The 24669-nt window shown below is 40.2% G+C and overlaps 2 protein-coding genes across 12 annotated transcripts; one reads left to right on the top strand and one right to left on the bottom strand.

Moving 5' to 3' along the window:
• Window positions 1–640: 640 nt before the first annotated feature.
• On the bottom strand, window positions 641–11299 carry HNRNPA2B1 (heterogeneous nuclear ribonucleoprotein A2/B1). Of its 8 annotated transcripts, none has more exons than XR_008526809.1 (13): window positions 11086–11268; window positions 8327–8362; window positions 8118–8228; window positions 7812–7958; window positions 7303–7513; window positions 7058–7159; window positions 6902–6982; window positions 6345–6407; window positions 4087–4206; window positions 3763–3885; window positions 3018–3100; window positions 1580–1652; window positions 641–976 (listed from the first exon to the last, which is right to left on the bottom strand). XR_008526809.1 is itself a non-coding variant. In NM_001133859.2 (13 exon segments), coding segments are annotated over 11 exon segments (1062 nt in total). In that variant the 5' UTR covers window positions 11092–11260; the 3' UTR covers window positions 644–976; window positions 1517–1652; window positions 3018–3038.
• Window positions 11300–11912: 613 nt separating this feature from the next.
• On the top strand, window positions 11913–24117 carry CBX3 (chromobox 3). 4 transcript variants are annotated; one of them, XM_009242917.4, is made up of 6 exons: window positions 11913–12050; window positions 13459–13510; window positions 16969–17111; window positions 18987–19149; window positions 22189–22283; window positions 22614–23869. In XM_009242917.4, the coding sequence occupies exons 2-6, from the start codon at window positions 13487–13489 to the stop codon at window positions 22738–22740; spliced, it is 552 nt and encodes a 183-aa protein (XP_009241192.1). In that variant the 5' UTR covers window positions 11913–12050; window positions 13459–13486; the 3' UTR covers window positions 22741–23869.
• Window positions 24118–24669: the final 552 nt, after the last annotated feature.

The following is a 24669-nucleotide window of genomic DNA, read 5'->3' as shown; positions in this document are numbered from 1 at the left end:
TCCTTCAAGTTGGGATATTTGTAACAAGTCTATAATTGATGAACTCAGCTATTTCAAACAGAAAGCTGCTTTCTATGTGTTACCCGCTGTTAATTTGACTTACCTGTTAGATACCTCACATTATCAAAACCAAACAAATTATCATAGAAACAAATCAATTAACCTGGCCTTTTTTGGTTTTCTTAATTCAGATAAATGTCCAAATAAACACATTTAAAAAAAAACAGATATTCATTTACTCAGTGTAAACCACAAGAAAACTAATTGACATTTAACAATCTAGTACATATTTTAAGCCTCAGTGCTTCTGCAAAGCCACTTAATCTGGACCACTCCAGCCGGTTAACCTTTAAAATCCATGATTTTCAAAATGCCACCAGTATTGCTAAACATAAAAGGTAAAGCCAGAAACTTTAGGAGTACTCAAACGCTGAATATACAGTGCATAATGAACAGCATTTTATTGGGGACAGCCAATAATGTCCACAATGCTCTTCTCATTTATCTGTTAATATTAAAAGAAAATATGCATAGCTTTGTGAAACTGCTTTAAAAAATTTGGGGGATGGTGATCTTTTAGACAACCGAATGTTTATAGAACAAGATTCACACATTTTATGTGTAAACATTACACCAAATATTTGGATACAAAAAGTATTTATTTTATAAACTTTATATTTAAAATAGAATTGTAATCTGTCTACTCACAAAACCTAATTTAAAACATGATACATTTATCTCTCTAGCCAATTTGATGTTACTGTTTTACAAACAACACTCATTTTGTAATTGTTTTATATCAAGAACCTCAACTAAATGTTTGTTTTATCAGAAAACATTTCCCTTTTATTTTAAAGAGTGCTTTTTAAATGAAGGCACCAACAAGAACTACTTTCAGATGGTACAGAATTTCTTATTTCTTGAAGACTCTGTGGTTGACCACTTCTTCATTAGTTACCTGCAGCAAGACACCTTCCTGCCAAAGGAAAAAAAAAGTATCTGAAGAAGTTTATCATGTTTGTCCAAAAGAACCTAAACAACTTCAGTGGTGGTCTTAGGATCAAAGAAGACTCACTGGTGTATATAGCAGAGTAAGCTCTGAGTATCACATTCCTGTTAAGGCAATAAAGCCGGGCAATCAAACTGATGATATCTAAGGAATGAATTTCAACAGCCAACCTACAACTTTCTCTTCTGGGTAAGACACTGAACTAGAATTACCACATTTAACCCACCTATTTAGTACTGGATGGATACATACAGGCTTCATAATGTAGACAAGACACTTCACTCAAGTATGAACTACTATCTGAAAATAGATTCAACCATTTTTGCCCTACCTTCTCAGTCTCATCCTGATAAGCATGTACAGTTACAACCATAAATACAACAAAGGTCTTTAATTAAAAACCCCTAGGTTCACTCAAAATGTTTGATCCAAGAAATGTGAATACACAAGGGTGTAACGATGGGAAATCTCATGATTTATTGAACTTGCAGCCTAACTTTTACCTACCATTTTACTACCAACACCACTGAAGGAACCAAGAAAAGCTTTATTAATGATCACTTGGCTTGCCTCAGCTGTTGAAATGAAGCACTTTACAGTCTTTGTGGCAGCAGAATATACTTGTCCATGGTTCATATCAATGCTAAAATTCCAGCAGGGAAAAAAATGATATGTTAAGCACCCAAATCTTCACATGGAGGGGGAGGGGGTGGGAAAAGAAGGAAAAAAAGGGAAAAACAACCAAAATAATTTAAGTAAATGACAGATTGGAAGACAGGGTTTATAAAAATTATTCTCTTGAGTTTATAAATTGTTAAACTCAATTTATAGCTATGTTAAACTACGTAAGAACCACTATACTGAAAGACCATTTAAGAGTATTAGTTTATCTTTTAGGGAGGAAAATTAAGAAAGGAAAAGTAAATAAGATCTTACCTAAAGAAGTTTAACTGAAGCTTAGAACTATTTTGCTCTACACCCTCAGCTTTCGTTGGCATCCTTATAAACTACTGTAGTTAAAGTTTTGTAGAAACAGCACAGTTTTTTAAGACTGGCTGAACTTAGTAGCCGTCAAGAGTTCTCTTGTACTAGACCTGTGTCCCTGAAGAGTACCTCGCTGGGGTTATTTCCTTTCCTTGCATTGAAGAAGCAGCATCTAAAAGATCTAAAAAGGTGTTTCTCCTTGCAGAGATATCCCTTAAGTTATCTACATAATTTAATCCTGATGAATTGCAGACAACACACTTACATCTGACCAGCATTTATCTTATACAAATATAACAACAGCTTTGCAACGGACCTTAATTATACTACCCACTCCTTAACTTATTTAAAATAAAAAGTCTATAATTACACAATTTCCTTTAGAATTATTTTATTAAATCATAAATGTACAACAGCTTCTTAACTCTACACACGCACTTAAATTTTTTAAAGGAAAAACGTTATGTCTTATTACACCATGATCCTGGCTAATAGCTTTTCAAAACTTTGAGAAAAATCTTAAAAAAGGTTTCACATGTCACCTGAAACTTACAAATTTAACATTATCAAAGAAGGAATGCTTCTACACTCTTACAAAGACCACTAGAAAGAAACAACAATTAAAAAGCTAAGAAACTGTCTCAAAGGCATTTTTTTTTTACAATCCTTCCTCCACAGTAAGGTAATGTTATTAAATAATCCAATCCATTCACAAAATGGCTCTCTGCATCTGCTCTGGTGTCTTCTGCCATATCACTGCATATTTATGCATGACTGAGATAAGAGTTTCCTTAACATTGTTATTTCGATAACCTGAAGCTGTTCTGTTACCTCTGGGCTCTCATCCTCTCCTATTTATACAGTGAAGCCTGTTTCAACAGAAGTAAAGAGTAAAAAAAAATAGGTTATGAAATTATCCATCTAACCAGATTTTAAGGAAAGATAACATGATCCTAAAAAGCTTTTACTCCTGCAGCTATGTCTCCCAAGATAATAATAATTGTAAAACTCAAAAGCTACTTACCCATGGCAAATAGGAAGAAGCTCAGTATCGGCTCCTCCCACCATAACCCCCACTTCCTCCACTGCCTCCTGGACCATAGTTTCCTGTAATTGTTGGAACAGCAAGAGAAAACAAACTTACTTTGATTTCCCATGATCAGACTAATACTACAGTTGATTCTATTTTATATCCATCCAGTCTTTTAAACAAGCAGATCCTAATCCTTTGCAGCCACTTAGCACAATTACTTGGGAGATAAATTACTCAGGTTCATAGACATTTTTATTTCGTGGCTGACAAATAAAGGATCCTTTCACCCTCTCTCATCCTCATTTGGACTGAGTAACGGATTTTTTTAAAATACATCAAGCCCAAGACACAGAATGTTTACTCCTGCTAAAAATCTCAAAAATAAGCTAAGCAATGATTTGAATCTTGTTTTAAGGATTTAACTTTAAAGACCCTCATTCCAATGTATACCACTTGCAATGTGGGTTACAATATTTAGCTGTTTATGAGCCCCCACCAGAAGTTAAACTACTGAACATCCCCACTTCCAACACCCCAATCCCAATTTGATGTCATAACTGCTTGCTGAGTACTTCTGTGGAGATTTATGCAAAATTTCTTGATTTTCACTAAGATCATACATGCATGGAGCACTGTCCATAGTACAAACTACTTAGTATGTTATCTTCCCTTTAAGTCACAAAAAGCTAATCCTTTAATCACAAAAATCTGAATAACCTCAATTTCTATAAATTACCTCCACCATATGGTCCCCCCATGTTCCTGCTACCACCAAAGTTTCCACTCTTCATTGGACCGTAGTTAGAAGGTTGCTGGTTATAATTTCCAAAATCATTGTAATTTCCACTTCCATAATTTCCTATTAAAAAATTGGAATACTCAGAACAATACAAACATTAAACCAAGGACTTAGGACAAAGCTCCCATAAAAACAAATAAAAGCAAACACTTATCCACAAATTTTAAGGGCATCTAGTGACAAACATTTAAACAAAAGATCAAGTGTTACAAAGACATTAATTCCAAATTCCCACATAAAGGTTGCAGGTGAATTTATTACCTCCTCCATAGTTGTCATAACCACCTCCGTAGCCCCCACCCTGGTTGCCATATCCAGGTCCTCCACCACCATATCCTCCTCTTCCTCCTCCATAACCGGGGCTACCTCCAAAATTGCCACCTATTATAAAATAAGCCTTTAAGTAATCACTTAATATTTTCAATGCCATTTTGAACTGTCTCCTCACATCCATTTCCAGCTTTCCAAATTTGCATGTGAAATATTTAATGAAATTCCTCTAAAATAGCTTCAACAACCGAATAACTATCCTTGGTAAACATTTGGTGGCGTGGGTTACCCAGCCAAATGGATAACACCATGTGCACACACTTAAATACCTGTAATTCCACAGCTTTCCCTCAAAACTAAAAATCTTAAGTATCTTGAAATACTTCATGTATATTGTGGGTAAGGACTGTGAGGCTAGACTAGTAGTGTGGGCTAGAGGGAAAGTAAAAGAGCACTTCCTCCTACTGGCCCAAAAGATAAAGTTTCTATTATGTCTCCCTACGAATTACATGTCTTAAAACAATGTTCTCGGTTGGGCACAGTGGCTCATGCCTGTAATCCCAGCACTTTGGGAGACCGAGGCGGGTGGGTCACGAGGTCAAGAGATCAAGACCACCCTGGCTAACACAGTGAAACCCTATCTCTACTAAAAATACAAAACATTAGCCGGGCATGGTTGCAGGCACCTGTAGTCCTAGCTACTCGGGAGGCTGAGGCAGGAGAATGGCGTGAACCCGGGAGGCAGAGGTTGCAGTGAGCTGAGATCACACCACTGCACTCCAGCCTGGGCGACAGAGGGAGACTCCCTCTCAAAAAACAAAACAATGTTCTTGGCTGGACGCAGCAGCTCACACCTGTAATCCCAGCAGTAGGGGAAGCTGAGGCGGGTGGACTGCTTGAGCCCAGGAATTCAAGACCAGCCAGGGCAACACAGCAAAACCCCCACACTTCTACAAAAAAAAAAACACAAAATTAGCCGGTCATGGTGGCGCACCCTGTAGTTCCAGCTACCCAGGAGGCTGAGGTGGGAGGATGGCTTGAGGCTAAGGTTGCAATAAGCCAAGATCACACCACTGCACTCCAGTCTGAGCAACAAAGCCAGACCCCATCTCAAAGAAAAAAAACAGACCCAACACTCCACACAGTATGTTCTTTACTGTAAATAGAAGTGGGGACATAAACAAAAATTTACACTTTCACATATTGCAAAACAACAACAACAAAAAAGGCCGGGGATGGTGGCTCACGCCTGTAATCCCGGCGCTTTTGGGAGGCCAAGGTGGGCGGATCACGAGGTCAGAAGTTCAAGACCAGTCTGATCAACATGGGGAAACCCCATCTCTACTAAAAGTACAAAAATTAGCTGGGCGTGGTGGTGCACACCGGTAATCCCAGCTACTCAGGAGGCTGAGGCAGGAGAATCACTTGGACTGGGAAGGCAGAGGTTGCAGTGAGCAGAGACACGCCACTACACTCCAGCCTGGGTGACAGAGCGAGGCTCCGTCTCCAAAAAAAAAAAAAAAAACTTGTGGGCTGAGCCTGAAATTAACTTGTAGTTAAATACAAGACTCAGCTTCCTCTAAAATTTTTATTATAAAAGGTAGAACAGTGAGATACACTAGTTAGTCATGCCTATTGAGTGGCAACACCAGAAATCAAGTCTATTACCAGCTCAGTTTTAAATGTCCCTTATTACAAAATCTGTCAGTGTGTATCAGCCTTTTCTGTACGCCAATGATATATTTAATATATCACACTTCATGTTTAACGGTAGTTCACAACCTTATCTGCAGCCAGGAGCAACTAAACGTTTTGGAAAATTTCCTTAGGTTACACTTTTTCAAAGTTATCCTGGGATGCTTACCATCTACTTAAGGGTTTAGACATATTTCACATTTTTTCCTACATATACCACCCCCTTAGGTTTTACTCTGTTAAATCCAGTATTCTGTACTTTTCCAGAGAAGCATAGTACAAAGATATAACTAGATCCAATCATTTTGCTTGAGAAAAGATGAGATACTATGATGGTTATCTTTACATTTTCATTTAAAATGGCACTCTATTCCTCAGGCTGTAACAGCTAAGATAGCAAACTACTTATAAAAGAAATAACTGCACCACTATCGCCCAAGCCATTTATAAAGAGTAATATAAAATGTTTAAAAACTCAAGATATAAATGAACTAAATATACGATATGGTTAAGTATTAATCACATAAACAAACCAAAACGTAGCGGAAACTGACCTCCAGGTCCTCCTCCATACCCATTATAGCCATCCCCAAATCCACGTCCACTGCCATATCCATCTGTTAGGGGCCAAAAAAAGATCATGTTTACTATAAACTGTTCAGCATTATTGCTAATACTCATTTTTTCAGTTCTCTTAATACCTCAGCACAATAATTAAGATCCTCAGAAAAGCACACACTAGTGCTACCAGTTTACTCACAAAACATGAAAGCATATAATTAAATCTCATTACCGCCTAAATTCTGGACTCTTAAGTCTCAATTTTAGAGATTCCATCCTATTTATACATAAGAGTGACACTTGATGGGGTCAAAGCTTTTCTGATGACACTTCATTTTACATTATTAATCCAGATAAATACAACTGTTATTAATACAACCCTATTAACTTCTTGTCTGGCCAAATCACAAGAGCTTGCCAGAATACAATCTATTTGAAGTCTTAGGGAAAATTTTGATTTAGGTTGGATTTCTTGATTCTACTAATGAAAACCTAATCATATTTAAAATAAAAGCACACATCCTTTAAACACGTAGAACTTGAAACTTACCAGATCCTCCTCTAAAGTTACTTCCTGGTCCTGGTCCGAAATTTCCACCGCCACCACGCGAATCCCCAAAGCCGAAGTTGCCTACAATAAATGCCCCAGTTAGAAACAAGCCCTTATATATGAACAAAAATAAAGAAGAAACAGAATTAAAATTACCTCCTCTTCCACTCCTAGAACTCTGAACTTCCTGCATTTCTTGTCTAGACAAAGCCTTTCTTACTTCTGCGTTATGACCATTGATGGTATGGTATTTCTGCACTGTAATGAAAAATTCAGACTCCTTTTAAATTAAATCAACATTAAGCAACTTTAAAAGTTTACCTTTCAATAAAGTTACAGATGTTAACGTACACAAAATTGAATACATGGTAAGAACGGTACATTTGTGGTTAGACACTTACATACGATTTTATCCACAGGATCATGGTCATCAAAAGTAACAAAGCCAAAGCCTCTTTTCTTTCCAGACTGCCTATCAGTAATTATCTCAATGGTATCAATTTTTCCATATTCCTCAAAGTAATCTCTAAGGTGATGTTCCTCAGTATCTTCTTTAATTCCGCCAACAAACAGCTTCTTCACAGTTACATGAGCCCCTGGTTTTCCAGATTCCTAAAATAGTGGTGGGGTAAAAGTCATCCCAACAGAAAAAATCACAAGCATGATTCAAAGCACCCGACCGTAGTACCATACTTGGCTTGTATCCACCTTAAAACTACCAAATATAAAATAGCTTTTAGGGACCCAGCTTTTGAAAAATAAGCTGGCTTAAGAAAATGGTCCAGAAACCCAGCACACCTTTAATAAGGGAAAAAATCTTGAGTTAAAACTAAATTCAGAAATACTTTCTGATGTTCAGCAGGGCAGCATTCTTCATGTTAACTGCACAAGACAGTCATGGTTTGCTTACCTCTCTTGCTACAGCACGTTTTGGCTCAACTACTCTCCCATCAATTGAATGAGGTCTTGCAGCCATGGCAGCATCAACCTCAGCCATGGATGAGAAAGTTACAAAACCAAATCCTCTTGATCTTTTGCTTGCAGGATCCCTCATTACCTTTCAAACCAAAGGGGAAACTTTAGCATTTAATCTCATTATAGCTTATAAGTATAGTCACAATAGAATTTTTTACTATGCTGATAGTTATTTCCTCCATGATTCACTTAGCATACAGCTAGAAGACTAATATCCAGTAACAATTCAGTATTTACGTACCACACAGTCTGTAAGCTTTCCCCATTGTTCGTAGTAGTTCCTCAAACTTTCTTCTGTGGTTTCAAAGCTTAAGCCACCAATAAAGAGCTTACGGAACTGTTCCTTTTCTCTCTGCAAAGGAAAATACCATTTCAATTTTTATTTACATTTTCCTCTTTGTATGCAGGAAATTAAATTCTTAAATATGAGGTGACCTGCTGGCAGAGTACCTTTTTCCTCTCCAAAGGAACAGTTTCTAAAGTTTTCTGGGGGGGGAAAAAAAAAACTTACATCAAATTTAAACCATATGTTAAACTGCATATTAGTTGTGTTACACCAAAAAATTGCCTCAGCTGATCTACACAAGTTTCAAAGTCATTAATGCTTGATCTAAATTTACTCAACATTAAATTATCTTAAACAAATTATTACTTAATTAAAAAAAAAAAACTAAGGAAAAATGAACAAATGTAGACCGTGGTTATCAAAGGATTATTAAAGAATCTTTACCAAAAATTTCAACCCTATAACCTAAAAACGCAGATTTCTATTTTTAAAGATCAGAAAATAACTCTTGGTTCGTTGCTTATGTCCCAAAGTTTTTATTTCACGATTCAGTATCTGAAAAGTATCATTTATTTTCCCTTAACTTCCCCCTCTGGTGGTGATTCTAAGTATCTCAGCCAAAAAAAAAAAAACTTTTTAAAACAAATACTAAGTTACTCCATATGATTCTCAGTTACGAAAATATTTAAAGATATGCATTAGAAATAACCTTAAAAATTACTCTTATAACCAGGACAAATTAGTTTTTATGACCAGCAGCACTCGAAGCTTAAAAAGTTTAACTGATTTTTGGTGGACATGCCTATATTTGATATACGACAATACAGAATATGAATTACTTAACCATATGTACAATAAAATACATTCACGTGTTATAATGTCTAAGATAACAATTACTGAAAGCTGAAGCTTACTTAACTTGATTGGCCATGTGGCAAGAGACAGGCACAAAACAATTTTCCAAGTTAATAGGAAAAACCTCAGAGCTGAAATCTTCCTATGCTGTACTACACAGCTGTATTTTGGGCACTTAACAATGTTTTAAACCTGTCTTAAAAGTTAACTAGGCTAAAAAACCTCAAACAAGAGGAAGTGATATCCAGGACCAACTGCTACAAATGCATAATGCAAACTAAAAAGTCACACGTAATTTTCAATCAAGAATTATTTTTTGTTCCTAGCAAGCAGAATTGCTGCTCTCATCCCAGTTCTACGGAGCTCTCCCTCCATTCGCATGCTCCCAACTGCTAAAAAATAGTGGTAAAAAGCCAGTTCAGACTTTTTTTCCTGTAGTTTTCAGGACTCGTAAAGATTAAAAAAAAAAAAAATTAACTGAAATGATCAAACTAGCTCCTATGAGACACAAAGCAGTCTTTTGAAATGGTTACTTGTCAAGATGTTATTTTCATTTTTTCAGCTAATTTTTATTCTTAATTGTCGTCAGCACATAGGTGTCTCTAAACTGAAATTACGGATAATGTACATTTATAACAAGTCTTACAAATCACTAACAAAAAGCAAAAACTCATTACTTACCTCACAATTTTTCCAAACTTACCCGATGTCCACTATCGATTTTAAACAATGTTATTTTATAAACGTGCTTAGGGTCAAAGAAAATAACCAGGTAGACCCCCTTCGCTTGAGACCTTATGCTTACCAATGTAATGTTCAACCAAGATTGCAAACAAAATGAGAAAAGTAACAAAGTTCAAATACAGAGCGGCCCAGGCCCACAATTTTGCACATCAATCCATACGCATTACAGGAAGGAGCCTCTGAAGCCATGTTTTAATCGAAGTGCAACTAAGAACAAAATCGTTATTTCACTTTCCTCGTAATTTCTAACTAATCATCTATTAAGGTCCATGGATCTGTCCCGTAAGGATTAAACTTCTCAGTAACAACATTACTTAAAATGAGTCAGCTCTACAACTTAAACGGAATCCTTTAGAACAGTAAAGGATTCTGACGCGAATATCCCTCCCCCGCCCAGAAAACCACCTTCGTCCCTGCCCCTCGTGGCCGATGGCTTCCAATTTATTTTGCTGCGGTTCATCTGCCGTTTTAGTGACTGCAGACCCAGATAAAAGCATTACTCAAAGGGAAAAAAAAGACACAAAAAATATAAAATGGTTTCTTTGTCCTATGGCTCGCATTGAACCCGGCCCGACGCCCTGGGTGGTGATATCTTCTCTGAAACCGGGCCCGTAAACCCGGAGCACCCCCCCGCCCCGCTCTTCGGTGTGGCTTCCGAACGCAATGGCGCCATTTCATCGAGGGGAAAGCTGAGCGCCTTTAATGAGGTGCGCAGGACTCTAAAGATCCAAGCTCACAGAACACTCCAAATCCACCTCGAAACGATATGAAAACAGCCCGAGAAGAAAGAAAAATAGTTAACCACTTCTACGCCTTGACACAGAAAGCACACTAGGAAAATAGAGAGAGTTATAAGGAAAACGCTGAGAGGAAGGCGAGCCATGAAAATGGCGGCCGCCAAATCCGGTTCCCGGGAGAGAGGGGGAGGGGAAGCTCCGCAGCCTCGCTCACGAGGACCCGCTGCCCGCCGAAACGCTCGCCGAGGAGACGCCGTGGCCCCCGAAGCAGCGTGCTTTAAAAAGGGAATAAGAATTCCCGCCTCCGCGCCCCACTTTCACTCCAGCGGGGCAGCGTCCGCCATGTGAAAGCTCCCCATCCCCCACCCCCAGCGAAGGGAAATGGCGCCGGGAGGCTGAGGGTGGGGAAGCTGTTTGTACGCTCAGGCCTCCGGTCAAGACCCCGTTCATAAACCTCAAGCCCCACTGCTACTGAAGCGGTCCGATTTCCTGCCTCTCTCCCACGGAGGCGGCTGGCCGACTTCCACTGAGACGCCAACGGCCTCGCCATGCCCTTTCCAATAACTCATTGATTTCAAACCCGTTACCTCCATCGCGGACTCAGTCGCTTCAGCCCGATTTCCCGCAGCCGAGCGAGATGAGAGAGATCTCCGCGGACGAACACGAACCGGACTCGTCCTGGCGCTGTAGTGAGAACTGCCGCTGCTCGAGAAACAACACTGCGAGGAGCACCTCCGCACGGGACCCGGCGCCGCTGCTACTGCCGCTAGAGCCGCTGCCGCCGCTTTTCTAGAACCTTCCCCCCCACTAACGCGTCTTCCTCTACGTCAGGCCGTCGCGTAAACGCCCTAACCGCCGCCAATGGCGGGAAGGCTCTACGCCCCACCTTACGCCAAATACGTACTCCTCCCACCCTTGCGGCCAGCGACAGTACCCGACGTTACTTCCGTAAATGCGCTCAGTGAATTGCGGAAGGCTCGAGTCCTGCGTGTTACTACCTCTCGGAATAGGGTCCCGCCCCCCGCCTTGGCGCAAGGCAGGTGAGAAACGGTCGCGCAGTTTGAAATTAACGCCGACGGGAGGAGCTTAATCCGCAGCCCGAGATCCAGCCCCCTCAACCCGGGAGGTGGTCCCTACAGTTACGCCTATGATAACCCCCGCCAGAAAAATCTTAGTAGCCTTCCCTTTTCGTTTTCCGTGCCCCGACTCGGCCCCTTCCGGAAACATCCGAATCAAATTATTGTTCACGCCGCAATGACCCAACCCTGGCCCGCGTCTGTGGAGCTGACCCCTGGTGTACAGGAGAGTTCTCTGCTGAAAGTGGTCCCAAAGGGGTACTAGTTTTTAAGCCCCCAACTCCCCCTCCCCCAGCGTCTGGAGGATTCCGCACCCTCGCACCGCAGGGGCGAGGAAGTGGGCGGAGTCCGGTTTTGGCGCCAGCCTCTGAGGCTGCCAAGCAGAAAAGCCGCCGCTGAGGAGACTCCGGTCACCGTCCTCGCCCCGCCTCCCCCTTCCCTCCCCTTGGGGACCACCGAGCGCCACGCCGCGAACGGTAAGTGCCTCGGTCGTCGCCACCGCCCTCCCCCTGGGGCCCCAATTCCCAGCGGGCGCGGCGCGCGGCCCCTCCCCCCCGCCGGGCGCGCGCCCGCTGCCCCGCCCTTCGTGGCCGCCCGGCGTGGGCGGTGCCACCCCTCCCCCCCGGCGGCCCCGCGCGCAGCTCCCGGCTCCCTCCCCCTTCGGATGTGGCTCGAGCTGTAGGCGCGCAGGGCCGGAGACGCTGCAGACCCGCGACACGGAGCAGCTCGGAGGCGGTGAAGTCGGTGGCTTTCCTTCTCTCTAGCTCTCGCTCGCTGGTGGTGCTTCAGATGCCACACGCGTCTCGGGGGCCCGGTTCTCCGCTCTCCTCCTCTCTCTTCCTCGCCGGACCCCGCGCCGGGAGCTGCGGGAAGGAGTGGAGGGTCGGGCGGTGGCCTCGCGGCTGGCCTGGCGCGGGGCCAGCGCCGGTAGTTAGTGGGGGGACTACTCTGCCCTCGAGGGGGTAGGGAGCTGTGGCGACGGTTGCCCCATTTCGAGACAAAGCGCATTTTCTCCTCCCCTCCCCCACCCGCGTTCCGGCGGAGGCGCCCCCTCCCCCAGCCGCCACGCGGGGCTGGGTCGAGACTTGGGCCTCCGGGAGGGCGGCGCGTGGTACCGCGTCCGCGAGGCCTGGCGGCTCGCGGCCCACTGTCCCGAAGCTGCGGCTGCCGCCCGGTTAACGTGGCCGCCGCGGGGGTAGGCGCGTGCGGTGTGGCGCAGTGCCCTTGAGCCCCCGTGCCGCGGCCTTTGTTTCTCCCCGCGGATGCGCTGACCGCGAGGCCCGCGCTCCCGGGTGTGGGCGAGCATCCGTGCTTAGGCCTCGGGACGCCGGGCTCCAGCGGCGGGGGTCGGGAGCGGGTGTTTGCAAGAGGTGATTCCTTTTTCAAAGTGTCACGAAACGGGGTTGAAGCATCTGAAGTTTTTTCCTTTTGTTATTTAACTACCGATTGGAAAGAGGGAGGGTTTCTGAGCAGAAACCAAGTTGGGATTGCAGAACAGAGAAGATTGACAGTGGTTTACCGTTGTGAGTTGTTTGGGTAATCGTGCCTGGTTTTAAACGGAAAGGATTGTCCTTTAAAAATGGAACATGGACTTTATTATAAATGGGACTTAGATTGGAAAAGACATTTGTCCTCTATTTTAAGCCATGTGAAGCTGTTTTAGGTACCAAGATCCCCAGTAAAGTCTTTCTAGACTCACATGGTTAGGACACGTACTTATGTGCATCATAAGCAATGTAGGTAGGAGCGCAGATCTACTCTGGATTTGTATTCACGTTTGAAATGTGCGCTGCCTACTTGGGGGTTGGAATCCAAACAGAATTTGAATTTAGTTACCTTTTTTGTGTCATGCAAACTTATCTTAACTGTCATGCATTTTTCTAGTAATAGCTCTTCAAGTCTGCAATAAAAAATGGCCTCCAATAAAACTACATTGGTAAGTTAATGAAAACCTAAAATATGTAAGGATTTAACTCAAGTTTTTTTTCCCCACAGTATAACTTTGCATCTCTGTGGCTGAGAAATTTACTTCCACATATTTCCCAGCTCTCCCAGTGTAAATTATAGGGGACAATTAAGAGCAAAACGAATTCATTACATGGAGATACTGACTTGGCTTAATAGTGTCTTAACTAGTTTAAAGAAGGCTAATCTTTGAAGGACAGTGCAATGTGGATTTTGCTGAGGATTTTTATCTTCAAATAGAAATACACACATTTTTGCAACGTTGAAAAATGTTGCATAACATGGTAAAGCCCTTGTTGGTTGGCATAATTTTTCTTAAATCCCCAGAATTCTGGAGAAGTATTTTCATTAAAGCCCAATTTAAAGAACAAGGTACCTTGTGCACCTAGGTTGGAGCACAGAATCTTTCAAATTACTTTGGTCACTTTATCTTGTTTTAACTTACTCTAAAACGTATAAGAATATTAAGTTTAATTCATTGCAGTGTTTTGTTTTTTAAACAAAATGATTGAAATCGCAAATATGAGCTAGAAGGGAGAAAAGGCTAGATTTTCTGTATCTTATTCAGCCATGTCATGTTACAAGTTTTTTTAAACCCTGGAATATTCACATAAAAATCACGAAATTCAAAGTTACAGTTTTCGCAATATTTAACATATTGCATTAATCTTAAGCATGTAAAGGTGAATGTTAATGTCTCCTAGGTAAAGTAAAGCATTTGTTTTTGGCCTGTATATGCTCTCTCTGGGTTTCACACTAAAAAGGGCACATTGGTGATTTTTAATTTGTGCCATCATTGGATTCTGCATTAAGTCAGATACCCTGGAAAACAGAAGTTGTTTTTGCACGCAATTGATACTGTTTGGGGTCTGTTATTGTATTTAGTTTATTTTGTGAAGGATCACAGGTTGGCCACTTTAAAAGTTTTTAACTTTCCATTTTATTTTTTTTTTTTTTTTTTTTTTTGGTTTTGTTTTGTGGGTTTTTTTTTTTTTTTTTTCTTTTATTGTAATTATTATTATTATTATTATTATTATACTTTAGGTTTTATGGTACATGTGCCCAATGTGCAGGTAATTAACTTTCCATTTTAAAAATTCATTAGTGTTCTGAGATATGTGTGCTGTTAATTTCATTTAAATAATGGGAAATTTATTTTGATTCAAATCCACCTTTGGAAAAAAGTGCTGGGTTAAGCCAAATATATACTATAAAAGAAAATAGTGAGCATTTGAAACTAGCTTATGAATGCCATAGTAGTGAATGAATACTGTATGGCATTTTGTCTGCCCTTTTTTTTGTAAACCTTAGTGTGTATCCTTTTCATTTTCTGTATTTATTTTTGACTTTCTCTTTATTTTGTTAGCCTTCTCCCTTTGTGGCAGTAGCTGTTTTGTTTTTCATGTAGTATAGGTATCTGATACACTTCTGTCTATTCCAGTTTGTCTTTGCTCCTCCCACCATTATTCCTACCTTCTTGTATTGTACGGTGGCAGAAAGCTATTTGGGCCCAGTACTCAAGTATCTTGACTAATGAAAATCATAACACCTGACTTAGAAATGGTATCCAAAAATGTCAGGTGTTTGCTGCATGTTTTTGTATTCCAGGGGATTTGTGTGTGTGTGTGTGTGTGTGTGTGTGTTACCTATATGCTTGCATAGCTTGAAATGTCCTTTTGCAGTCTTGAGGCCTTTCTTACATACGTGTCTGCACACTTCATATATCTGCATAGCTTGAAATGTCCTTTTGTAGCCTTGAGGTGTTAACTTTTTTCTGCTTGCTGCTTTACTTGTGGGATGGCTTTAACGACTGGGCAATTAAGGTTTATCTTTTTTAAATAGTATTTGGGTTTTTTGTTTTTGTGTTTTTTTGAGACAGAGTTTTGCTCTTGTTGTCCAGGCTAGAGTGCAATGGCGTGATCTTGGCTCACCGCAACTTCAGCCTCCTGGGTTCAAGCAATTCTCCTGCCTCAGCCTTCCAAGTAGCTGGGATTACAGGCATGCACCACCATGCCTGGCTAATTTTGTATTTTTAGTAGAAACGGGGTTTCTCCATGTTGATCAGGCTGGTCTCGAACTCCCGATCTCAAGTGATCTGCCCACCTCGGCCTCCCAAAGTGCTGGGATTACAGGCATGAGCCACTGCGCCCGGCAATAGCATTTGCTTTAAGATGAAATGTTAAGATGGATTCCTTCTCAGCCCATAGGATCTTCTGATTAACCATTTCAGGGGTTTTTTTCCCCCATTTTTAATCCTCTCATAAAAATTTTCCCAATTTTTAATCCTCTGATAGCAAATCTTGAGCCATTGGAAAGAGCTGGTTCAGGTTGGTTTCCTGCTTCTCTTAAATAGCGTCATACCAAAAAAAAATGCCTGTTTAAAGTGAATTTGGCTACCAGTATAGACTTTCTCTTGAGAAACCAGGAAGGAAGGATTTTTTTCACCTTAGGGAATTAAAATAAATTTGCCATTTTGGTCTCTTGAAGTGACAGCTTTATAGTTTTGTTCTAAGTGGTAGAAAATATTATCTACAGAGATTATGGAAAAATAATCTTGTCCTTTAATTGAACCTCCTAGTGGTCTCTATAATTGACCCTGCAGTTGGTATCAGGATTTTGAACCACGTTTTCATTCTGCATTTATCTTTTCTCTGTATCATTGATGCTTTTGACATTAATATTTGAATTGAGAAGGGGGCTCTTATCATCTGGCGGTGGCTACAAGGTCTGTCATAGGTTCACCTAAGACCTGTCACTACTACTTTCTTCTCTGTATCACCCTTTAAGTACTTCCTGCATAGTTGTTTGTTACTGTGTTGTTAAAATGAGTGAAAACTAGTAAACTTGGTCTTTTAAGACTACAGGGCCGGGTGCAGTGGCTCACGCCTGTAATGCCAGCACTTTGGGAGGCCCAGGCTGGCGAATCACTTGAGGTCAGGAGTTTGAGACCAGCCTGGTCAACATGGTGAAACCCCATTTCTAATAAAAATACAAAAAAAATTAGCCCGTCATGGTGGCATCCGCCTGTAATCCCAGCTACTCTGGAGGCTGAGGCCTGAGAACTGCTTGAACCTGGGGAGGCGGAGGTTGCAGTGAGCTGAGATCGCGCCATTGCGCTCCAGCCTGGGCGACAAGAGTGAGACCCTGTCTCAAAAAAAGAAAAGACTGGAAAAAAATAACTGTTTCCAGATAGTGTTTTTTTATTGTATTATTTTGGTAGTGGTTCGTAAGTTTGAGCTAAATCAACAAGATAAAGCATTCTTTTATTTTATTGTCTGTTGACTTTTAATCTTTCCAGAAAGTGTCTGCCCTGGGATATAGAAGTACAAATTTATGTCGAATGTGATAATAATATAAGCAATTGAGCCTTGAAAATGTGCTCAAAATTCAAGAAGAATATTTCTTAATTTCTCTTTTGTTTTATTTTAGCAAAAAATGGGAAAAAAACAGAATGGAAAGAGTAAAAAAGTTGAAGAGGCAGAGCCTGAAGAATTTGTGGTGGAAAAAGTACTAGATCGACGTGTAGTGAATGGGAAAGTGGAATATTTCCTGAAGTGGAAGGGATTTACAGAGTAAGAAACTTTAGTGCATCTTTACTATATGTTTAACTGCAGCTAAGTGGTTTTAGAATTTGTTTTTAACCTGGCTCTTTTATCTGCTTTCCCGTAGGTGTCTTTAAATGTAAAGACACCTTGAATTTTAGGTGTCTCATTTGAGGTCTATTTCAAAAGAACCAAGACTTTATTGTACAGTTGAAGCTGAGCAGGCTAGAGACTAGTTTATTACCCTGGGGAGTCAAATTTATAAAATTATGGAGTGTAGTTTACTATGTAATATATTTTAATGTGATTAGATATTATATTAATTAGAATAATTTGCATTATTTTCCTCCACACAGAGGGTGCTAAAAACATTGAAGCTTTACAATGTAGACTAGTGGGTCTCATACAGGATTACATATAATCTAAGCTTTATACTAGGTTTATTATATCCTAATACCTAAGAAGTAGAGCCTGGGCATGTTTTAAGCTCTCTGGTTCCTTGTGTTCTTTGATATGGATTGCTCTCATTATTCTTGATAATGTTATTCACAAAATGTGAATAACTTGAACATGCAGCAATTACATACTTTAACGCTTGGGGTTTGTTGTGCTTATCTGCTTTGGTTCTTCCCCCTTACACCACAAAGCTCCATAGGCAGTGACAATTAAAAATGGATAGGTGGAGATCAATTTCCTGAGCACGCTGGAGATGGAGCATATGATAGTTGAATGATTAGGCTTCACATATCTGTTATCTCCTACTTCCCTTGCTCTTCACATTTAATTCATAGCAGTTTGGGAATTATGAGTTGAATGGGAGCTTTACGCTTGCCTGTTTTATCCTTCAGTATTCTTGGTTGAAATTAAGTATGTGTCATAAGTCCCTACTTTATTAAGCCCATGAAACATGAAAAATTACTTTTACCCATCAAAACATGAGGAAATGAATGGGTTCCTCCCTCTTCTCCCAAAACTTAAGGCCACTAGCATGATTATACCGTACTTGCCATGTGCTGTGTAATAGGTAATGTAAAAGACTTTTTTTTTTTTCTTTTGAGATGGAGTCTCACCCCGTTGCCCAGGCTGGAGTGCAGTGGCATGATCTCAGCTCACTGCAACCTCTGCCTTCCGAGTTCAGGCGATTTTCCTGCCTCAGCCTCCCGAGTAGCTGGGACTACAGGCGCCTGCCAGTATGCCCGGCTAATTTTTGTATTTTAGCAGAGACCGGGTTTCATCATGTTGGCCAGGCTGATCCCAAACTCCTGACCTCAAGTGATCCACCTGCCTTGGCCTCCCAAAGTGCTGGGATTACAGGTGTGAGCCACTGTGCCAGGCCAAAGAAGACTTTAATGAAAATAATACTACAGAGTAGGGACTCTTTTATTGTTCTCTACCCAGTAATTTGGGTCTACTAATTTGGAGTCTCAGGGTAGCAAATTAGAATGTAGGGCCTGGGTGAAGTGGCTCACACCTGTAATTCCAGCACTTTGGGGGTCCAAGGCTGGAGGATCACTTGAGACCAGGAATTCAAAACCAGCCTGGCCAACAAAATGAGACCCCTTCTCTATTTAAAAAAAAAAGTGTGTGTGTTTTAAGTTAGGTGGGCATGGTGGTGCATACCTGTAGTCCCAGCTACTTGGGCTGAGGTGGAGGATCGCTTGAGCTGGGAGTTGGAATCTTCAGTGAGCTGTGATTCCACTACTGCACTCTCGTCCGGGCAACAAAGCACTCTCTGGCGGAGGCAGGCTGGGGGTTGGGGTAATAATGTAGGGAAGGAGGAAATGATTAGTATCTGCAGTACAGAGGACTTTTTATTCCCCCAGGTGTCTATTAAAATAGATCTGGATAATGGTGATGAATCATATTTAATTCAATCAACTTTTTTTTTTAATAAACTAAACACAGTGCTGACAATACTTGGGAACCTGAAGAAAATTTAGATTGTCCAGAATTGATTGAAGCATTTCTTAACTCTCAGAAAGCTGGCAAAGAAAAAGATGGTACAAAAAGAAAATCTTTATCTGACAGTGAATCTGATGACAGCAAATCAAAGAAGAAAAGAGATGCTGTAAGTATAAAATATTGCCCACCAGCTTGTCCTTTTGTAAAAGGTTGATGGCTTGATTTCTTTTTTTTGTTTGTTTTTTTGAGATGGAGTCTTGCTCTTATCGCCCAGGCTGGAGTGCAATGGCATGATCTTGGCTCACTGCAACCGCCGCCTCCTGGATTCAAGCAGTTCTCCTGCCTGAGCCTCCCAAGTAGCTGGGATTATAGGTGCCCACCACCACACTCGGCTAATTTTGGTACTTTTAGTAGAGATGGGGTTTTGCCATGTTGGCCAGGCTGGTCTTGAACTCCTGACCTCGTGATCCTCCCGCCTCGGCCTCCCAAAGTGTCGGGATTGTAGTTGTGAGCCACCACGCTCGGCCTTTTTTTTTTTTTTTTTTTTTTTTTTGAGACAGAGTCTCCTTCTGTCGCCCAGGCTGGAGTGTAGTGGTGCACCACCACACCCAGCTGGTTTTTGTATATTTAGTAGAGGCGGGGTTTCACCATGTTGGCCAGACTGATCTCAAACTCCTGACATCAGGTGATCCACCCGCCTCGGCCTCCCAGAGTGCTGGGATTACAGGCATGAGCCACCACACCAAGCCCAGCTTTGACAACTTGCTTTTTTAAAATTCAGATACTTTTATAAAAGGCCTCTTAATCGTATTTTAAATATTTTAATACTTAGGACAATAAGGATGGGCGTGGTTTAGCCTACTTTATGTAAATGTGCAGTAAGTGCTTATTGCCACTTAGGTTGTGCTAGTGCAATTTTTCTTAGTTTCATGGATTTGATCACTGATCAGACCAATTACCTGTGATCCAAGGCTAGCAATCTTAAGTACAAACAATACTAAGATTGGATTATCGAAAGTCTTTGCACTACAGTAAGAACAACGCAAATAGAACTTTCTGATTATAGTCCATCAATGGCATTGACCACCAGAAAGTACTTGCATGTCATCTTTGTATTGCCAAACAATACCTTGATTTTGAAGTCTGTAATATTTGATAATAGTTACACACTTTTCTTGGCATGAATTGAGACATTCACTTCATTCACTATACATGTGTTTTGATCCAGTGTTTGCTTTACTTATGTCTCTGTGGCGTCAGGCAAATCAGGTAACTTCTTACTTACACCCTTGATTGTAAAACAGATTATACTTGTCTTGCCTACTGACCTAGTGTGGCAATTTGGGGAAACATCTTGGTGCTGAATTAGGTTCTAGGCTCTGGCACTAAACATGATTTAAAACTTGATCAGTTGAACTAGAAGCCAAGAAGTACAACCTTCAAGACAACTCTGTATAAGGTCATAGGTACAATCACTATTTTACAGATGAGGAAACAAGAGATTGACTACAAATTTGGTTTTGAAAATAAATCACATGCTCAACAGAAGCAGTTTTGGCCAGGCACGGTGGCTCGTGCCTATAATCCCAGCACCTTGGGAAACCAAAGCAGGAACGTTGCTTGAGCCCAGGAGTTGGAGGCCGGTTTGGGCAACATAATGAGACTCCATCTCTACAAAGAAAAAAAAAAAAAGACTCAGAAAGACGTGGTGGACACCTCCTGTAGTCTTAGCTACTTGGGAGGCTGAGGCAGAAGGATTGCTTGAGCCTGGGAGTTCAAGGTGCAGTGAGCTGTGATCATGCCAGTGCACTTTGGCCTAGGCAACAGAGCAAGACCTTGTCTCAAAAAATTATTAAATAATAAATCAGGCACACCTTTAACAATACTTATTGAGCCCTTAGCATGTGCCATACTGTGTGCCAAATCATTTGCTTTTAATGTGCTGTGAAATATCTATGCAGTAGATACTAAAATTTTGTCTTATTAACCTAAACCACAAAGAGGTTAATTAACTTGTCCAAAGCCACACAGCTCGTAAGTGGGGTAGGTCCATCATTCTCACCCAGGCAGCATGACTCCAGAGCCTGTGACGTTGATGTAAAACTCCGACAGGAATAAAGGATTTATTGATATCATTGGTTCTCAAACTTTTTTTGGTCTCAAGGTCTCTTTATACTCAAAAAATTATTGAGGATCCCCAGAGAGCTTTTGTTTATATGGGTTATAACTATCAATACTAACATAGTAGAAATTAAAACAAATTTCTAAAATGACTTTTCTAAAAAAGTTGAGAAGAGTAGCATTTTACATTTTTACAGATAACGTGTGTCTTAAGGCAATTTTACTTAAACACATTTGATTGCTGTGGCGTATCATTTTGGTGGAGGTATATGAAGACAATCCAAAGTCACAAATAGATGAAAAAAGGGGGCCTTACACAACCCCCTCCCAAAAAGGACTCTGGAATCCCCAGTGAATCTGTAGACCGCATTTTGAGAGCCACTGGTTTATATTAAGTACTTTCTAGTGCAGGGTGTCCGATCTTTTGGCAGCCCTGAGCCACATTAGGAGAATTGTCTAGGGCTACTACACGTAGAATAGGCTTAGCACCAACCATAGCTGATGAGCTTTAAAAAAAAAAAATCGCAAGGAAGTTTCAATATTTTAAGAAAGTTTACAAATTTGTGTTGGGCCTCCTTCAGAGCCATCCTGAGCCACAGGTTAGACAAGTTTGTTCTAACATTTCCTATCATTTAGAATGATTACAGATAGTTGGTATGAGTTTTAACATTTTTAATATTTCTTACTGTTTGTGTTTTGTTTATGCTTTTAAAATGTGTCAGTAATTCAGACTAATTCCTGGAAGTAATTTGAAATATATTAACTTTCAAGACTTTATTATTACCAGAAATAAAGAGGTTAGTTTTTCTGTATGCCCACACAACTCTGACTTTGGTGTCATTGAACGCAGTAATTTTCTTGACTTTTTATTTTGAATGTTTTTGGAAATTTTAAGTATTTTGAGTATCAAACTCAGGTTTTTCTGCTTGTAAAGTTAATGGAAATCAGATGTTTTTAATTACCAAATATGGGTTCTTGCTCCAGTCATTTCCTTCTCACTATTGGAACGTTTTTGTTTAAAATACGCCTTGAAAACAATTCAATACTCTTGAGTTTGCTGTATGAAAAAATGTCTTCTAAACAGGCTGACAAACCAAGAGGATTTGCCAGAGGTCTTGATCCCGAAAGAATAATTGGTGCCACAGACAGCAGTGGAGAATTGATGTTTCTCATGAAATGGTGAGTATGCAGGGATTGTTACATTTGAAAGTAAGAGTAGCCTTTTTTTTTTTTTTTAATTTGTGAAATGGTTTTCATCATTAGGTAGGGAAAAACTATCTGCGGAGAGGATGATTCTGGTTACTTGTACTAGTAGTGTTTTAAAGAAAGGGTCAGCAAACTGTGGCCTGTTTTGAAAATGAAGTTTATTAGAACACAGCAACAAGTAACATAACCCTCCTGGAGCACTTCAATACCTTTTGTTTGGACTATTATTTCTTAAATGAATGGCTGTCAGTTGACATGAACAACTTTAGACTTGTAACTGAATTTTTCTTTTTCTTAAAACAGGAAAGATTCAGATGAGGCAGACTTGGTGCTGGCAAAAGAGGCAAATATGAAGTGTCCTCAAATTGTAATTGCTTTTTATGAAGAGAGACTAACTTGGCATTCTTGTCCAGAAGATGAAGCTCAATAATTGTTCACATTGTTTTTTTATATATATTTATATATATATATAAAATTTGGGTCTTGGATTTTGATTTACTAGTGTGACAAAATAACTACATCCTAATGAAAATCAAGTTTGATATGTTTGTTTTGAAAGTAGCGTTGGAAGAGTTGTTGGGGGTTTTTTTGCATCCATAGCACTGGTTACTTTGAACAAATAAATAAAAGCTTTCTGTAGTTGCTTCCTTTATCAGAAAAGAACATTTGATACCATGGTATGTCATTTCCTCTTCATTAAAGAACAGCTTTTCTAAATGTTGGGGGAAATGTCCATAGTCATTACTCAGTCAAAACTTGTGTTCTCATAAGCCTAAGGACCATTCTAGATTTATTACATGTTTTTTGTGTGTGTGTGTGTATCCATAAAATGCATATGTAAATTTTTTTTTGTTTTTAAGCATTCGCCCAAACAAAAAATCACAGGTAAACCCATGTTTCTGAGATGCCATTATTCCAGGCAAAATAAGAGATAATCACTTCAAGTTATATTGAAAATTTTCCTGAAGCCATACATTTCAAGTGAAATAAGTAATTCTAAATAGGACAATTTAAATTGGATAATTTTAAAGCGTCTATAATTGCAGTGGTTTATTTGCAAAATTCCTAAAAGGAAAAATTTTATCACTGCCATCACAGCAGGTTTCCTCATCCAGATGAGGAAACTAGACAAATGCTAGTGTGTTTTAACTAGCTAAACGAAACTAAGTTAAATGAACATTTAAAAATTTCCCTAGTGGGCCATTCCTTAGCAAAATGTTGAAATCCCTGTTGCTACATTGACTAAAAGGTCAATGGAATATGTAAGACTTGGCTCATAGAAACCTAATCAGATGGTTAGACATGTTGGCAGTTTAGGACCAGCTGTCATAAATGTGTGAACAACCTTTTGTAATCTAACCTATTGACCTGCATGTTTTTTCTTTACCCCAATTCATTCCTTACATGTAGGCTCAATCTCAGTTTGCTTTACTGGTTCAGCAAAAGCCAGAAAGAACAACTTTGTAGTAATCAGAATGTTATCCAACTGTATATTGTTTACTTTATTGTAAATACTGGTGAACAGTGGTTAATAAATAGTTTTATATTCCTTTATGCAATTATTAGACTTTTTTCTTTATTTGATATGCCTTTACAGTAGAAATAGAAATGGCCACACTCATTGGATTATCTTTGTTTATAAGTTAGATGATACCAGTAAGGCATTACAGTACATATCCTAGATCTTTTGAGCTTATGAGTTTTAAACTTGATTCATGTATTTCCACAGGAATATTTCCGCAGTTGGGAGATAAAAGTTTCATGTGATCCCTAGGGGCAATTGTCTCATTAAAATGAGGTTTTAAAATCTGGTTTGTTGTAACTGTCTTCTAAAGAATGTAAAGTATTCTGATAGGGCTCAGTGTGATGATAGACACATTTTAATTGATTTCCAAAATCCATACAGAAAAAGGGAAATAACTGATGTTTATTAAGTACCTCCTTATATATATACCTACCACTGCTCTCAGCGGTGGGTTCACAGATGATGGAGAACCTTCTATTCATATTAGTAGTCGGTGGCCCTACATTCAGTTTTACTAAGGGCATTTCTGAAAACAATATGTTGTCCTTTGGCCACGCATGGTGGCACACACCTATAATCCCAAAATTTGGGGAGGCCAACGCAGGAAGATTACTTAAATCCCAGGAGTTTGAGATCAGCCTGGGCAACAGTGAGACCCCCACCTCTACAAGAAATTTTAAAATTAGCTGGGTGTGGTGGCTTGCACCTGTAGTCCTTGCTACTTGGGAAGGTCCCTTAAGCCTAGGAGTTTAAAGTTACAGTGAGCTATATGTCCATGCCACTGTCCAGCCTGGATGACACTCTGTTTCTCAAAAAATTTGAAAAATATTGTTC

The sequence above is a fragment of the Pongo abelii genome, chromosome 6 (genome assembly GCF_028885655.2).
Source record: "Pongo abelii isolate AG06213 chromosome 6, NHGRI_mPonAbe1-v2.0_pri, whole genome shotgun sequence".
In the NCBI taxonomy this organism is placed as follows: Eukaryota; Metazoa; Chordata; class Mammalia; order Primates; family Hominidae; genus Pongo; species Pongo abelii.
Note: the sequence above shows the minus strand (reverse complement) of the source record. Positions and strands in the feature narration are given on the sequence as shown.